We start from the raw sequence: 18,531 nt of genomic DNA on the forward strand, positions 1-18,531 counted from the left end.
GACACCATCCGCACTCTTATTGACTCTGTACCTCGACGTGTTTCTGCGTGCATCGCCGCTCACGGTGGTCCTACATCCTACTGAGTCGATGCCGTGCGCATTGTGTAACCTGCATATCGGTTTGAAATAAACATCAAATATTCGTCTGTGCCGTCTCTGTTTTTTCCCCAACTTTCATCCCTTTCGAACCACTCCTTCTTCATGTTGCATTTGCTCTGTCAGTCAGTGTATTTAATTAATGGCTGGTATATGCACATTGTGCAGTATTGTGTAAAGTAATTAAGGGATGATTCGTACATTTCAGGTGGATTTATGTGCGCTGTTTTAGGTGTTTTATTGCATATCAAAGTGCGATGAAACTAACCTCGAGTGCTTTCAAATTAATGCCAGCTGGCTTCGTAGACGATTCCGGCAGTACATGCAATGAATGCCAAAATAACCTTCTGCGAGTATTATTTGAACTGACTACTTCCTATTCTTCCTACTGTGTGAACTTGCAATGTAATGCAACCTTCGTTTTAATTTCTCTGCGTGAGTAATAACACATTTTTGGGTGTGTCGGTAAGTCACTGCAAGCAAAAAGGAAGGATCTATCCTCATTGCTGCTTCATGTATCTTCTCATATTGTTTGTACATGCTTTTCTTATTCCTAAACATGCACCCCGTTCGTAGATTGGGAACCGTAAATTGTTCCATAATGATCGGGTGCTCAAGCGATATCGAAGCGATCTCTGATGTTTTCTTCCATTGTTTTAAATTTCCAGTATTTTTATTGCTCATTGTGATTTCTATGGTGACTTTATATCGTCAGTATGCATTATGTGATGTGAAGTGATTATTTTCTGCTGTAAACCATAGTGTGCTTACTTTGTGTTTTCATGTAAATTAAATGTCAGATGTTGGCTCGTGACGTTATAGCATGACGAATAGAATACCATGTGTGATCACTCCTCTCTCTTAACATTGTATTTGGTGGTCCTGTCGGAGTGTGGTGCTGCAGTCTCAACGATCCAACTACAACGACACGTGCACCCAATTGCCGGCAAAGGTAAAGCGAGCATGCGTGTGAAGTCGTGGTGATAATTTTAACGCCTATTAGTTTGTTTTAACATTTTCTGAAATTCCGTGTTAGTATCTGTGCAGTGCTTTGTGTGTGCAATCAACTAGTTTTCTATTATTTTGAGAAAATGCCGTACGGTTTCGTTCCTGGTTGTAAATCGGGTTACAGAAGGAATCATGATGGTAGACGATATTTTACACCGCCAAAGGGAAATAATCTGTTTGCGAAGCGAGCTAGAGTTATTCCGCGGAAAGATAAGCAATTGTCGGCCGAAAGCAGAATATGTGGCCAGCATTTTTCGGCAGATTTAATTATAAAGGCAGACTGTTTCGTTGTGAATGGTGAAAACGTTGAACTTCCTCGTGTGAGGTGGAAAATAAAACCAGGTGCGGTTCTTCATATATTTTCAAATTTATCTAAATACCTATCCCCTGAGGTAAAATCACGAAAGGCACCCAGTAGCAAAAGGAGTGAGGACAGTATCAAGAGGATAAGGAACGAGAATCGCGACGTGAGCGAAGCAGTGATGACAACAGTAGGCGGTGAAGTTCAAGTTCAAGGTCAGCCTAGTTGCAGTCAAATTCAGGGTCAGTCTAGTTCTCTTACCGATGCCGAAAAGATAATATCTCTCAGAAAGCAACTAAAGAATGCAACTCGTAATTTAATACGAGCTAACTGCAGTCTTTCCTCAGCCAAAGCTAAGATTAATTTCCTAGAGGGCATTTCAATTTATAGATTGTAAATTTCTTAGTAAGAAGCAGAAAATTATTACACTGTGTTAAAGAAATGTCAAGTAAAATCTCCCAAATGGTATGAGATACAGTAGTGATTTTCTTTTAGAGAGTTTATTACTTAGAATAACATCACCTAAAGGATAGGATATAGGCATAATTTGTTACCTTTTCCCCCACAAAGCCATTTGAGGAAACTCTGCAAAGGACTTAAATGTCCCTATGGTATAAATCCTCATTGCTTAAGTGCTATTTCGGATTATTTTAAGGATGAAATGAACGAGAATAAACGGTACGGGATAGTTATATTCGATGAGGTTAAACTAAGAGAAGACATTCAATTTAATGTGGGGCGATTTCAACTGTGTCATCAGGATCTGGCTGTTATAATGGGCACACTTTGGACATTATTCCAAAACTGGTCTCCCACTATAGTGCCGATTCTTCTTCAGAGCTGGAGAAATCCGCAGAGAAATGCAAGCTCGACAATCTGCTAAGTCTACTCGTAAACTATTGAAAGTGGCCTCAAACTAGTTTTGGTGAGTGATTTACTTAATTTAATTTATTTAAGAAAAGTGTCAGTGTTATTTACAGTCTGGTGGATGTTTAATTTCCTTTGTTTAAAAAGGATTCTTTAAGTATGTAAAGCACAATATTGCTTTCGCTTTTCGTAATGTTTCATTTTATTTTGTGTGTTCTCTTATTAAAGTTCAAAGATATTTCTTCGTGCGGACTGATAATATTATTTATAACTCTCTGACAGTGTTATTCATGCGCTGTATTTGATTATTTGCGTATCAATGTAATTTCCATTCAATCTGCTGACCATGTAGCGTTGGTGTTAGGCTCCATTAGCGCCGGTATGCGGGAGAGTGCTTGAACTCGGTGAGTGATCTCACTTGGTATTCTATTCGTCATGGTTATAGTTTCATCATGGCTGAACTCCACAAGTTGAAGGGGTGAACTATGACATGAGAAATATGGCTGCTATGGCAAAATAGTCATAGCGCTTGGCAAATATTTGCATTTAATAATTACTTACAAATGGCGAAACATCATCATTTTCGCATCTAAGTCCCTTCTTTGGACATGGTAGAATTCTCCCTTTAGGTTAAAACATTTTGAGACCCTAATTGGAGATAGTCGGCTTGTGTACCAGACCCTTAATCTCTACAAAAAATACTAGAGTTAAAGCACATAAAGCATTATTCTGAAAATATCACCACTACCACCACATGCCTCTATTGTATGAACTGAGCTGAGCTGAGACTTGGAATTCAAGTAGACGTATGTGTATGTCCACACTCGTCCACAACAAAATTTCATTAATATATCTCCATTTCAAGTATTCTATTGCATACCACTTGTTAGAATGTTCTCAGGTGATGAATTAAATCCAAGTAATTTTTTGACTTGATTCCAGAATCAAGCTGATTACTAATCTAAAAGCTGCCTAAAAACAAATCAGGGATTGTCATAGCAGTTTTTAATGTGCAAGAGAATAGGAAAAGCGATTAAATACTTAAAAATATGATATTATCTAGAAATGTAACATTATAACAGATATAAATAACCTTGACATCCGGATGTCCAATGCAACTTCGCTTCCCTTTCCCCATAGCAAGTATTGGACTACAATCAGCTGTAGGATATATATATATATATATAAAGCTTCACAACTTAATAGGATTTTTCTATTTGTAACATATGAAATTCATGATAATTAGCCCAGATAATGTGTGTAATATTAATTTAAGAGTAGAGTATTGTCATAACGATAGTGATGTCACGCTATCTTCCCACTGTACCGTTTTCCACCCAGGGCGTTAACTGACAATGGTTCAACATGGTTGGCAGTATAACAAGTGCATAGAGCACTAACCATGGTGTAGTCAAATATTACTGTTAGTCACAACGTCCCCTAGGTGGCCGTAGGCCCCCTAATGCCCTCCCCCAATGGTTATTGGTAGTGATAGGTAAGATTCAGGTTCATCGCAAATCACTTGTTGGCAGTTTTGGTTCAGGTCGTGCAGCAATGTACCGATACCCTACTCATTAATGTCAGTATCAAAATGACTGATACGGAGGGTTGGATTACTTAATGACAACATTACTGATAGTGACAGGTTCCATTGTGCTTTTCAGGAAAGCACTACACTCTGGAGCAACTTATGGGTCACACAGGGAGTACCTGTATCATCACTTGTTGGCTGGGCATATGTTCAGTTAATGTAGCCTTTGTCACAGCGCAGTGCCAAATTTTGAACTAGAGAACTGGTCGTAAAGCAGCGCATTCAATGTTGAACAGTGGTGAAAAGGTGAATTAATTTATTATGCCGGCTAGTGACAAAGCCATTGGACTGGATTGGTTAGGTCCGGCTAGCGATAAAACTACTTGTATGGATTGGTTAGGTTACCGGTTTTTTGCTAGTTGCTTTACGTCACACCGATACAGATAGGTCTTATGGCGACGATGGGACAGGAAATACCTGGGAATGGGAAGGAATTGGCCGTGGCATTAATTAAGGTACAGCCCCAGCATTTGCCTGGTGTGAAAATGGGAAACCACGGAAAACCATCTTCATGGCTGCCGACAGTGGGGTTCGAACCCACTATCTCCCATATGCACCCACACAGCTGCACATTCCTAACCACACGGCCAAGTTGCCCGGTGGTTACTGTTAGTGACAAAACCATTGGTCTGTGATGTAGCAAACAGGGTGTGGAGGCATAAGCCCCCAGGTTAGGGCCGCAGAGCAGCTGTCAGGCCTCTACCATTCCGTAGGATGATAGCAGCACATTGTATGTTGGACAGTGGCGAAAAGCTGGCACTGACATTTTAAAGCACGGCATGTATTCCATTAGGAGATTTGGCAAGAAGAAAGCACACTTTGTAGGGTACTTGGCGGAATTCCTCATCAAGACAACCTTCCCCGCTAACAGGTGTGTGTACAAATTTTGGAAGGCTGTGAGTGTGCTATATCCTCCGCTACTATTCTGTATTGTACATTGTTTCATTACAGATTGCATTTAGTTCTATTTATACTGTGCGAGGGTTGGTAATGGAATGTATTTGACTTGACTGAATGGAATTATGTCATATCCTCTTGTATCTCAGCCAATGGAAATGGCACTGGGTGCTTGAGCAATGGAGAACGACGCATGGTAAATTACATTAGGTTATAAAAGTAAATGTACTTAAGTGGGTTGGCAAGTGGGTCCCTGGCTGTTGCAGTAAACACATCTCTCCTCTACAAGGTATTCCACATAAAATTTGCACTACGTGTTTCAAATACATTATGCCATTCTACCATCAGCAGACCTGACAACACTGTGTGCCGTATGATACAACATGTGATGTCTAGGTGGTTACTGCACCGGTTACCAAGAGCAGTTCCATCATTTTTCAAATAGCATCAAGATCATGAAGGGACATTTGGTGTTATATTCGAAAGAGCTCAAGAGGCATTATATGAAATAATGAAACATCTGAGCCATAAAGATTTTCTCTTACAAATTACAAGACCGTCTACTTGACTTTTTAATACCTAGACCTCTACCCTATCCTTTAAATTGAGATCCTCTTCAGGAATAGATCCTTAAACTGATGCAAATGAAAGGAAAACATTCATAATGTTGATTTAATTTCTTTGAAAATAATTCATGTATGAAAAACTTGCGATACCAGCCACCACAGATTTGAAGAGATAGAGGGATATTATGAAAAGGATATTAATTTTACATGCTACTATGTACTTTTTGGTTTTCGGGGACATTGAGGTGTCAGAATTTTGTCCCACAGCAGTTCTTTTACGTGCCAGTGACACAAGGCTGACATATTTGAGCACATTCAAATACCACCAGACTAAGCCAGGATTGAACCTGCCAAGTTGGGCTCAGAAGGCCAGCGCTCTACTGTCTGAGCCACTGAGCCCAGCAGGGATATTATATTTTTGCCCTACAGGTATATAAGTTGCACAACAACTGCCCATTAAGTATTTGAAACCCAGGATTAATTCCAATTTTCCTCTTCTGACACAAAATGTTACTCTTAAATAACCCAATGGATCACTGGATGCTGAATTCAGTGTTTGACGTTAATGCAAAGAACTGAGTGGATTTACTTCAGAGAAAAGCCTATTGCTACCTCTCTAACAGTTCATTTGAGTCAAAAATACATTCAGGAATGAGAAAACTAATCCTGTTAAAACAAAACATCCAGAGCAGTAACACAAGCGTCAATAACCCACTAGTCATTTCAACATTTTTAAACAAGGCTACATTAAATGCTCACACCCTTATTAAAAAGTTATCCCTTGAAGTTAATACAGGAAATCACAGTATGGATAACAATCAAATGACCATAGTTCCTGCTTCTTCTGATGTACATTGAAACTTACCCTCAGTGGAAGATAGCTGGGAATCTTCTCCCTGTGTGAAACTGGCATCGAGGACAGCAAATCCAGTAAGATGTGAGTCAGATAGATGTCCTATAAAATAAAGATAACATCACATTAAACGAACTTCAGTACAAAAACAAAAAATCCAGATGTAATTACACTGCTGAATCATATATACCCTGCAGCCTTTTCTGCATATCGGAGGCATGGGCGCCCATAGGATAGTTTGTAGGGAGAGGGGCAGACCTGGAGATATGTAGTATTTTTAATATTTTGGAAGATGAATGTCGACTTGTATTCCACGGTAGAATACCACACACTGTATCCCCTACCACTTCTACGTAATACCAATTTTTAAACCGTTTTCTTGAAAGAAAAACAGCTGACTATATTAGATTTTTTCCTTTCCCTGTGAGCTAGTGGGGGGCGCGTACCCACCTTGCCCCCGGGTATGGGCGCCCATGATCGGAGGGTCCTGGAGTAGATGAAACCACTTCATTGAATAATTTCTCCTTACATTCAGGAGAAAGTTGAAGATGCAATGTTCTCCCGCTGCCTTCCACAGAGATATCTCGTGTCATAAAGCTTCTTCACAGGGAGCTGCAATGATTCCCTATTTCCACAATTTTGGACCCATGTCCGGCACCTAAGAATAGACTTCAAGGTAGTACATATTGTCTTCAGGCAATTATCAGAATTATTTTCAATTCAATGTACGAAATAACTTGACCCCTAAATATTGTAATCGACTTCAAAATTCTTCCTAAATTGTACCTTAAATAAAACTCTAACATTCACACATACAGTACAAGCTTAAATTATGTCATCGGCAATCATCCAGTGGGGTTCATTGAACTGACAACTGGAATTCAAGTCCATGGTGACTAAATGTATGTCCTAATTTTATGGTATTATTTATTTTTCAGGGACTTGAAAACGCTTTAAAATATAGTTAAGTAGTTAAAAGTCTGAGTTATAAAGTTATATAAACATGTACTGCGTCTGGAGGGACAGATTTTATTTATTTGTACTATTGCTTAAGAGTGAAGAAAATTCATACTTAAACATGGCGTGCTAAGCAGTCTGCAAGTGCCACATCCACCGCGACAACTGACGTACGCCGAGTGTAGTTCGTGGAACCTAAGAGAGCCGAAACATTCCGAGTGGCTCCACGTGCTGGTCGTACGGCAAGTGATAGTGCTTGTTAGAGGAAAATTTGTTGAGATTCTTTCGCATTGAACGAGATTGTTGATCCAGTATGCCACATCATAAATGGTGTGTTGCGTCAGGATGTCAGGAATACGCTTACAGGTTAAAAAGTACAGCCCTTTTTAGTTTTCCAAGGGACCCTTGGATTTGATAGTATGTGTCAAAGATGGGCCCCACGTCTGCTCACCGATGTTCGCAAAGAACAGCATTTCCAATCGTCACTGGCATTTTTGTAATGGTATTCCGTTAAGGGCAACGAGTTTCTGCACAGAATCATCATAAGTGATGAAAAACGTGGGTTCAACACTTCACCCTGAAAAAAGAGAACATCGATGGAATGAGTGCCCACCACGAACGAAGGCTAAAGCCCAACGTTCGGCAGGAAAGGTAATGTTCTTTGACATTGAGGGTGTGGTGCACGGTGAATTTGTGCCAAAGGGCATGCTAATCAACTCAGCTTTTGTATTGTCAAACAATGAACCAGTTGCATAAGGCACTTCAAGAAAAGCGGTGGGAAAAATTGAGCCCTGGTGTGATTTTGTTGCGCGATAACGCAATACCTCACAAGGACCACCAAACATTCGACCTGCTGAAGCGATTCAAGTGGGATGTATAGCAACATCCTCCATACAGTCCAGACTTAGAGCCATGCGATTATCATGTGTTTAGTAAGCTGAAAAAGGATCTTAGTGGACGACGTTTCCCAGACAAGGAGGAAGTGAAAGAAGCTGTCTCCAGGTGGTTATATAGCGTTCGAGGTGATTTCTACGCATCCGGAACTGAAAAGTTGGTTGACCGTTCTGAGAAATGTTTTCAGTCTCTTGGGGACTATCTGGAAAAGTGAACTTACACTGTATGTTGTCACAGCCATGTTGCCTATGTGTAGGTGGTTTGATACACTTGGAAGTGTAACTTACTTTTGATTCGCCCCCCGAATAACAACCGAGCTCGATAACTGTAGTCGCTTAAGTATCACGAATTCCGGAGATAGTGGGTTCGAATCCCACTGTAGGCAGACCTGAAGATGTTTTTCGGTGGTTTCCCATTTTCACACCAGGCAAATGCTGGGGCGGTACACTAATTAAGGACATGGCTGCTTCCTTCCCACTCCAATCCCATACCATCCCATTGTCTGCATAAGACCTATCTGTGTCAGTGCGATATAAAGCAATTTAAAAAATAAAATTCGGGAAACTCAATCGGCAAAAAAATACCAGTGTTTGTCCCCAGTGCGTCATGGGCTCATCAGTTGGTTACCGCATCTTTTCGACACTGGCCGGTTTCTTAAGGATTTAAACTGAATTAAACATAAATGTTTTATATTTCTAAGTGTTCTTGAATGTGATTTGATACTCGTTGAATCTAGTGGCGAAACATGTCATTCTATTTTAATTATATTTTCCTTTCTGGGTATAATTTTTTTGCCATCCGTTTCTTTTTCTATTTCATGGTATTTTATAAAGGTATTTATTCAGTATCAATTTCGGCAGACTGAAGAACCTAAAAGTTATAAATTAAATGAGTCAAAACTAACAAGTATATATCGCCAAAAAATCTAACAGAATTCAACTGAAGGACTATCGTAAAAATTATAAATACCTGATACTTAAAGTTTTATTTCTAAAGTATCTATTAGCGTACTGCCCTTGACAAAGTTGATAAGAGAAACGATTAAATATCAGTCGCCATGTATACTAAGGCCCACAAGAGTTGCAGTCTGACGTTTAGCTCTACCGGCGAGAAAAATGTTGATTAATGCTGCCAGAAAACGGTGTGTTCCTATGGCAACAGTAGTAGGACAGTAGGGTTCCCAAACCATAGCGTCAGCACTTTTTCTGCTGCGTCAGCATCCGAGATCATTGACCCCGGGTGACGTCACGACCACGTTTTTGTTTTTAAACAAAGCCACGTGCTTTTTTGACAGCTGTTAAGATGACAGCTGCCATCTTGAAACAACAGAGCATCGCTAGCCTCAGTACTGCTATCTTGACGGGGGTAAACTTCATTGCTGCTACCTTATGCATGTGGTGGCGGGAAATTTGAAATCCACGTGCTTTTTTTGACAACTGTCAATGTGACAGCTGCCATCTTTGACCACGTGGGCGCGGAATTTTAAACATCGCTAACATCAGTGCTGGCACCTTGACAGATCCTAAACTCATTGCTGCCACCTTATGCACATGAGGGCGGGCATTTGAAATTCATGTGCTTTTTTGACAGCTGCCATCTTTAGCCACGTGGGCATGGAGTTTAAACAGGCTAACCTGAGTAAATGTTTATGCTTTATTGAATTCGGTGGAGCAGGGGGGGGGGCTTAAAGAGGCAGTCCTCTTTTCCTACCTCCCCTTCCAAAAACAGGGGATGGAGAGAATGTGGTCTCTCCCTAGTGGTCTACCACCTTCGCAGTCCTCTACCAAAAAATATTGCCCAGCTAAGAAGCCAGGCACGGCCAACTCTCTTCCGAGAGAGTGGCAAAGAATTCGCCTAGGACCTAGGGGGATGTTTAAATTAGGTGACGCCCTCTCTCTGGCCAGGAGAGGTGACGGGGTTGTGAATATTTGATGGAGTTAGGAGATGGTAAAGAGAAGATGTATGGAGATGTGAAGATGAGGCTTCTTGGCCAAGGGGTGTTGTCCGTTCTGTGCTTTTATTGAGATATTGTTTCAGTTTATATATATATACACACACACAGTCGTTACAGATATGATTACATATTCAGTGCGAGTACAATTGTGGGTTCGGTGTGTAAGTTAGCAGACAGTTTCAGGATAGGGTTGCAATGTATGAAAGTGGTTGCTGTGATATTGGAGATGGAGGTGGCTAGAAGGCGAAGAAGGTCTAGTATCTTGAGGGGTGGTAGGAAGAAACTAGTTTGGGGAGCGTGTGAGCGAACGGATTGTGGGTGGAAGGGCCGACCGGGGGCGTCGGTGGAAATTGTTGGGAGGGGAGCGCACGGTGTGGGGTGGAGAGCGAGAATGCTCAACTCTGTAGATGCGGGCGCCGGCGCTAATCAGGTGTTCAACATCATCTGCGGTGGGAAGTTGTAACTGCACCATGTACGTCGGGCCGTTGGCGTTGTGGATTCGAACCTCGCGGCGGTCGGGGACGCCTGCTGCTTGGAGTTCCCGTAGGATGTCCCTTTCGGAGATGGAAGGTTCGATGCCACGAAGTACACAACTCGAGAGTGCGTGATACGATGGTGGAGGCTGCTGAGCCGGTGATGGTTTAGCGGCGGCTGCTGCTGCGTCTCCTGCGGTAGCTGAATCTGTGGGGATGGCATGGAGTTGCTGGGGACTAAGTTGTGTGGAATTCGAAAAAAGTGATTGATGATGACATTATAGGCGAAGGGTGGCTATTTGTGGTAGTAATGGCGGGAATATGGGAAGGAGTACAGGCCGAGGTAGTGATGGTGGTAGTAGTAGTTGTGGAGAAAATGGAGGTGGGGAGGGTGAGTGCTGCTGAGTTATTCGGGGCTGATGTTCGTTGACGGTGGGAATAGTGGGAGGTTTATCGAAGAGCTGCTCTAGTATGTACACAGAAGTAGGCTCTATACTTCCTAGTCTGCTGTTGATGGTCGCGCTTGGAGGCATGACGTTTCGTCTTCACTGTGTAGGTATGCCAGAATCTGCGTTGATGGTAAGGAAGTGGAGCGATTCAGGAGCCTGAAAACATCCTGGACTGGAACGCCGGCGTTGCGAAGTTCGGAGAGAATGTTGTTTCCAGAGAGTGTGGTGTCCACACCTGTAATGAGGCAGGAATACATGTCGTTGGGGAGACGACTGCCTGTATATGTTTTATTAGGCTCGACTGGGTTACAATTTAAGTTGTTAGCCACCCGGCCGAAAAAACGTTCGAAGCGTGTATTTAGTGACTTCGGTATTTTGCAGCCAAGAATTCGCACTGTGCACTGCTTTTTTTGCATCGGTAAGTGGGTGGGAAGTGCGCAGATCGATGAGCAGTGGATAGTGGAGGTACGCGCGTACATGCGATGGTTGCACACTCTAGTGGAAGAAGTTTAGTACGATAGCCGATGCATACATATCGATAGGTGATGGATGCACACTCTGGTGGAAGAAGTTTAGTACGATAGTCGATGCATGCATATCGATAGACGGTGAATGCTCACTCTGATTGAAGAAAATAAAAAACTTACCTTACTGCTGCTATCTTGGTGGGATTTTTAATGTGGCTAACCTCAGTGCTGCTATCTTGACAGATCTAAACTTTACTGCTGCCACCTTATGCATGTGGTGTGGCGGGCAATTTAAAAACTACATGCTCATTTTGACATCTGTCAAGACAACAGCCGCCATCTTTAAACCACGTGCACTTGTTTTGGTTATGGCTTACTTCAGTGCTACCACCTTATGCACATAGTGGCGCGGAATTTAAATTGATTTTTTCGGGACTCAGCCACGTCGCGGAATTTTTATGACATAGCCGGGGGTCTAAACACAGGCAAGCTGCCCTTCTCAAACTACCCCCATCTTAGAAGTAATAGTTATAAAGCAAGTTGCCCTTGTCGACATTCGCCCATCTTATAGCAAGCTTCTCTTCTCAAAATACTTACGATCTTATAGCGAGCTGGCCTTCTGAACATACCATTATCTTAGTGGACATAATTTTTGAAAAACAAGCTACCCTTCTCGATATACCTTAAGGCAAGCTGCTCTTTTTAACATACATACATCTTAGAGAACAAAGATTTAAAGCAAGCTGCCCTTCTGTACATTCTCAGACCTTAACCTTACTGCTGTTATCTTAACTACGTTGTCTATGGAATTTGAAAAAGGGCATGAGGGTTTCCTCCTCCTCATCCGTATATCAAAAGGGCTCCTCTTCCACGCAAAAGGGCTTCTCTTCCTCACAAAAAGGGCACCTCCTCCTTATCCGTAGAGCAAAAGGGCTCCTCCTCCTTGTAACAAAAGGGCAAAAGGGCTCCTCCTCCTGGCAAAAGGGCACCTCCTCCTACGAAAAGGGCTCCTCATCCCCACTAAAGAGCAAAAGGGCATCTCCTCCTCATCCGCAGGGCATAAGGGCTTCTCCTCCTCATCCGCAGGGCATAAGGGCTCCTCCACCTCGTAACAAAGGGGCAAAAGTGCTCCTCACCCTGGCAAAAAGGCACCTCCTCCTATGAAAAGTGCTCCTCGTCCCCACAAAAGGGCACGAGGGCACTTCCTCCTCATCCGTAGGGCAAATGTTGACTATTAGTGTTTAGAACGGAAAAACTTATAACACTACCGTGCTGTATTTTTCTATTCAATAAGACAAGTTTAATCCTGTTACAATTAGCACACACTAGAATTGACTGTAGAACAAGAGAAAAAAACATGTTGACTATTAGTGTTCAGAACAGAAAAATCTTATAACGCCACTGTGCTGTATGCCCCTATTCAACAAGACAAGCTCAATCCTGTTACAATTAGCACACACTAGAATTGACTGTAGAAAAAAAAACATGTTGACTATTAGTGTTCACAACAGAAAAACTCATAACGCTACTGTGCTGTATGTTTCTATTTAACAAGACAAGTTACAATTAGCACACACTAGAATTAATTGTACAACGAGCTAATGTTGTATGTCTTCATCCGACATGACAAAACATGTTTACCCATTAGTGTTCAGAACCAGTGGCGGCTCGTGAAAAAATCGTCCTACGTGCTACAAAAAACAAGCTAAATACGCTGTTTTAAATCTGCATATTGCCATGATGAACAACGCATACTTCAAACTTGGTACTACTACTACTACTACTACTACTACTACTACTACTACTACTACTACTACTACTACTACTAATAATAATAATAATAATAATAATAATAATACAACTTTTCTCACAATTTATAACTCAGAACAAACAAAAACAACATTAATTTGGAAGCAGATGAATTCTTCGACAACTCATTGGAGAAATATAGTTTTTACTAACCTAATGGCGCAACTTACATCAGTGCAAATAGAATCGTGAGAATATAGATCCCCACTAAGAACACTAATTTAATTTCACTTTATATACACTGCAGTGGATAAATAATTTGATAAATCTTCGTATAAACTTTAGCACTAACACAATGACAGAAAAAACACGCACCAGTAATATAACCGCGAGATTAAAAACCGCACAAAGCAACTGAAAGAGCTGCCAACTGATTCATTGAGACCTCCCCTATTACCAGAGTAAATGTAATTTTAACCACCATTGGGTGTACGTGTTGTCGTCATCATCATTTCATCCTCATCACGACTCGCAGGTCGCCTACGGGAGTCAAATCAAAAGATCTGCATCTGGCGAGTCGAACATGTCCTCGGATACTTCCGGCACTAAAAGCCATACGCTATTTCATTTCACCAGAGTAAATTACATTGTAATGCGGGATAACATTTAGGGTCAGTCAAAGATTCCTTGACTCACCTACGAATTCCTTATTTTTGACACAAAAGGAAGATGGATATTTTAATAAGTATGTGTGAGATAGATTGCCTCCCGTTACGCTTTACTTTCGAACCCAGACGATGCTACTCTCTAGTGGCAGATTCGCTTACCACGTTCAACATAAGCACGGCCGACTGGATCCCTCGCTGCGCTCCGGGTAGCAGGAGACATCGAGTAATTCTACCCCCTTGCGGGAGAGGAAGTAACTATAAACGGGATCAGTGAAAGTTGATCCCGGTTTACGGTATACTCCACCGGCTAGGGGGAGTGTTGCAAGCTTGGCTGCGCCTGCGTATTGCTTCCTTCAGGCTACAGGCAAGGGCTCACTTCACATGAGCACGAGCCTTGTTCCCCGGGAGAACGGCGCTAGGTGTTCGACAGATCTCGTCCTGATTTTCACAAAACACAAATTCATATCGTACTCAAAACAACGAAAAGGCACCAGGATAATTGTACTGTACATAAATAATATTCCTTGCAGTTCCAAGCTACGTGCTGGAGCCCGGTAGCACGTACTGACCGGCCGCCACTGTTCAGAACAGAAAAACTTATCACGCTAACACAGTAGTTACTGTGCTGTATGTCTCTATTTGCGATGTACAGTTGTACTACTTCTTAATTACTACAGATAAAATGATTTCAGTTACTACTTAGGAGAGGATACCTTTGTCCTAAGGAGATAGAGTTTGTAGGATCGAACACATGCAACAGAAAACGTCTGTATAGTAATTTATTTACCGTAACAGGAAAAGTCATACTACTGTATAGATAAAATAATTTTATTACTTAGCGGTGGCGTAATTACGAATGTCGTATTCGAACTACCACGCAGTTTGGTTGGAGGGCTGTGTGTAAATCGAAGCACCGACTTCGCATGCTATAAAACAATAATCACCACTACTGCTAGTATTGAAAATATCGTAATTACGAATGTGGTATTCGACATTAAAACTGTGAGTTTACGCGCAAGTTCCCGAGTTCGATTCCCGACATAACAGTACAGCACACGCACAAAAATATAAAATCAATTGTAGAACAAACAAAATGCTGTGAGCTTACGCATACACGAGTTTTATGTTATCTGCATGCACACCCACAAACGCTTCATTCGCAGAAGTAGCAATTACATTTTTTAATATTCATTACCTGAGATGCGGGGAATAAATCATATATTTTAATACACACTCTCTACTTGACGCGTTAGAAGTGAACGAGGTGATGTGTTCGATTCTGCTCGCACCCCACCACCGGATGTGCGAGGCAAATCTGCTGACGCGAGGCTTTACTTTGACATTGACAGGGAACATGCATTTGCAACGTACAGTACAGGCGCTCCATATTGTGTGACCTCGAATACTACTACTACTACTACTACTCAGCAGCGGCTGCTGAGGGGAACTGACGGAGGGGCACACTACGTTTTCACAAATTTACTTTCTTACTAAGCACACATGAGTAAAGAAATGCATACACGGATACACATCATACAATGCTAAATACTTGATCATTACTCACTTACTTCACTGTCATCTTCTTCATTTTAAGAGAAACTGTGGAATGAAATGTTGGTGTCCATTCGAAGAAGGCAGCGATCCAGACTCTTCATCACCTTAAGTATCTTGAACTATTTAAATGTACAGCACCTACTGTCACTAACGTATCTTGAACTATTTAAATGTACAGTACCTACTGTCACATTAATTGTACAGCACCTACTGTCACTAAAGTATCCTGAACTATTTAAATGTACAGCACCTACTGTCATTAACGTATCTTGAACTATTTAAATGTACAGTACCTACTGTCACTAATGTATCTTGAACTATTTCAATCTACCTACTGCCACTGAAGTCTATCTGAAATACGTACACAGCGCTATATATATTATGGAACTACCGTTGGATGGTCTTGTAATCCAGAAGTCCATTCAAATTACTGTACCGACTGATAGGCTTACTACTGAATCTACAAGACGAATGAAGTACAGTCTACTCGCCCTGGTCATACAAATGAAGAATACGGTAGGGCCTTGTTCAATGACCGCAGTGTTATCCCTTTATTTAAACATGAATTCCATTCTTCTATGCCTTAAATTCACAAACTTAGAAATGACTTTATCGTCAAAGTCAGGCATATCGTAAATAAGATCTTTCGCAATAGAAATCATTGCCAGAGCAGATAGTCGTTCTTCGATCATTGTGTTGCGTAGAAATGTCTTAATACGAGCCATTGTCGAAAAACAGCGCTCTGCTTCGGCTGTGGACATGGGTGCTGTCACAATTATCCTGAGAAGCCTTAGCGTATCTTTGAACGTTGATTTCAGATTATTTTCAAAAATAAAAGCGAGGAGTGGTAGAGCTCCTTTGACTGAAATCTGTCCGTTTATAAATCACTTCTAATTCCGTCTTTAGCCTTTCTTTCTGCAACATTGGATAATGTAACACAGTGGACTTTAATACATTTTGCGGAAAGTTTATAGAGAATTTGTCAAATGAATCGGAGTACAGTAATGTTGCAGCTTCAATATACCCAGTAAATGCAAACCTATCATGCACCTGATTCATTACAACGTTACATACTTATTTCGCTGCAATGGTCCTTGTGTCCCTTACTCTACGTCTTTTATCGGAATTATTGTAGTCCATGAGATCACATGAAATTGTATCCATTTCTTCACGTTGTTATGTTACACACTTTGCGAAGTCAGAAATAGCCTTTTTTTATTTGGACGGAATCTGTTTCACGTTTTTGTAGCTGATTGTACAAAATGTCAACATGCGACATTAATTTGTGAAAAATAGACAACCAGAACATGAATATGGTATCCTCAAGAGCACGTCGCAGTCCACTGGCTTCATTTACGCTAACAGACGTTTTACTTTCTTCTATTCTACGAAAGCACTCAATCAGTTTATCTCTATTCTCGTAAACTATATTCACCTTACGAATGTTGTAGTTCCAGCGAGTAGTGATTGTCCGAGGGAGTCTAGTCTTCATTTTCATTCAAGAGGTCACTTCTGTGAGATGAGTTGGAAAAAAAATGGAATTGCGGACAGGTTACAAGAAATAATTTGACTTGGGGATTGTACGAACAAGCCTTCTGCATTGTCAAATTTAGCTGGTGTCCATAACAATGAATGAAATATGCATTAGGGTAGTGAACTTTCAATTTCGCCTGCACACCCCCTGTCATTCCGCTCATTACGCTGGCTCCGTCATAACTCTGATACAGTGGCGTATACTGAGGGCTACCAAGGTTATCAGTGAAGCCCAAGCCTCAAGTGAGAACGATGGAAATCTAAATCTTATTGCAATGTAAGCATCTGACACATTCTTCCATTTACAAAACTTGAAAGTATAGAGAAAGAACGTTGCTCGTATTTCTGAGAGCAAGGCATCGGAGACTAACATCGCAGCCCAGGCCTTCGGCCCACTCCCCTCGAACCGCCGCGCAAGGCTTGCTGGTGAATGTCGCAATGGTGCGGGGAACGAGGGGATCCTAACCTTGAGCTGGGTTAGGCTTCCGTCCGTCAAATCGCCGCCGCTAACAAAATAGACAGCGGTGGAAAGAGAAAGCCCAATGATTCAAAGTTCTCCGGAAGTGTCCGAATTGATGGGATTCACCCATGTGCTACAGTATTACGAGATTGTTTTTGCATGTGGAGGACATCTTACGGGTTGCTTAAGGTTGGAAATTATTGGTATATTTCAGTTGATCTCAGAACAATTTTAGTTTATCTGAAGTTATAGTGTTTAACGTGACTGTGACCTTGTGATGTTACTTTTGTGAAATGGCTGAACCGTATGTAAGTTGTTGGATAATCCATTCTCGCAACTGAAATATGAAGATAAATTGCTGATAATTAAAACTGATAAGTCTACCCCACCTCTTATACAGTTACAGTGTGAACAGGAGAAAAACAAGAATCCATACAAAGGGGTATTTCAACTTAAGTAAGTATGAAAAGTATTTGTGGTTATGTGGCTCATGCGAACTTCACAAACTTTATTGTTGGCCATGCTTACTGTTTGCAACTGAAATAATAATAATAATAATAATAATAATAATAATAATAATAATAATAATATCCGCGTCTGTGGTGTAGTGGTTAGTGTGTTTAGCTGCCACCCCCGAAGACCCAGGTTCGAATCCCGACTCTCCAATGAAATTTGAAAAGTGGTACGAGGGCTGGAACGGGGTCCACTCAGCCTCGGGAGGTCAACTAAGTAGAGGAGGGTTCGATTTCTACCTCAGCCATCCTTGAAGTGATTCTCCGTGGTATCCCAATTCTCCTCCAGGCAAATGCCGGATTGGTAACTACCTTAAGGCCATGACCGCTTCCTTCCCTCTTCCTTGTCTATCCCTTCCGATCTTCCCATCACCCACAAGGTCCCTGTTCAGCATAGCAGGTAAGGCCGCCTAGACGAGGCACTGGTCCTCTTCCCAGTTGTATCCCCGACCCAAAGTCTCACGTCCCAGGACACTGGCATTGAGTGTAGAGGTGGGATCTCTCGCTGAGTGCGAGGGAAAACCAAGCCTGGAGGACAAACGGATTAAGAAATAATAATAATAATAATGCATAGCCTCTGGAAAGGCTTGATGGTGACCTGATGAAATGAATGGTGAAGACGTCATAAGCACCCAGTCCCCGAGCTAGGGGAATTAAAGAGTACGATGAGGCTGATTCGTTG

General features: G+C 41.6%; 1 protein-coding gene across 1 annotated transcript in view; it reads right to left on the reverse strand.

The window, feature by feature from the left end:
* LOC137502369 (zinc finger protein 555-like) overlaps positions 1-18,531 on the reverse strand; it is a 136,321-nt gene that overhangs the window by 68,499 nt on the left and 49,291 nt on the right. The window contains exon 5 of the mRNA XM_068229404.1: positions 6,192-6,281. Coding sequence (XP_068085505.1) covers positions 6,192-6,281 — 90 coding nt within the window. The remainder of the gene's footprint in view (positions 1-6,191; positions 6,282-18,531) is intronic.

This window comes from Anabrus simplex, chromosome 10, assembly GCF_040414725.1.
Source record: "Anabrus simplex isolate iqAnaSimp1 chromosome 10, ASM4041472v1, whole genome shotgun sequence".
Taxonomy (NCBI): domain Eukaryota; kingdom Metazoa; phylum Arthropoda; class Insecta; order Orthoptera; family Tettigoniidae; genus Anabrus; species Anabrus simplex.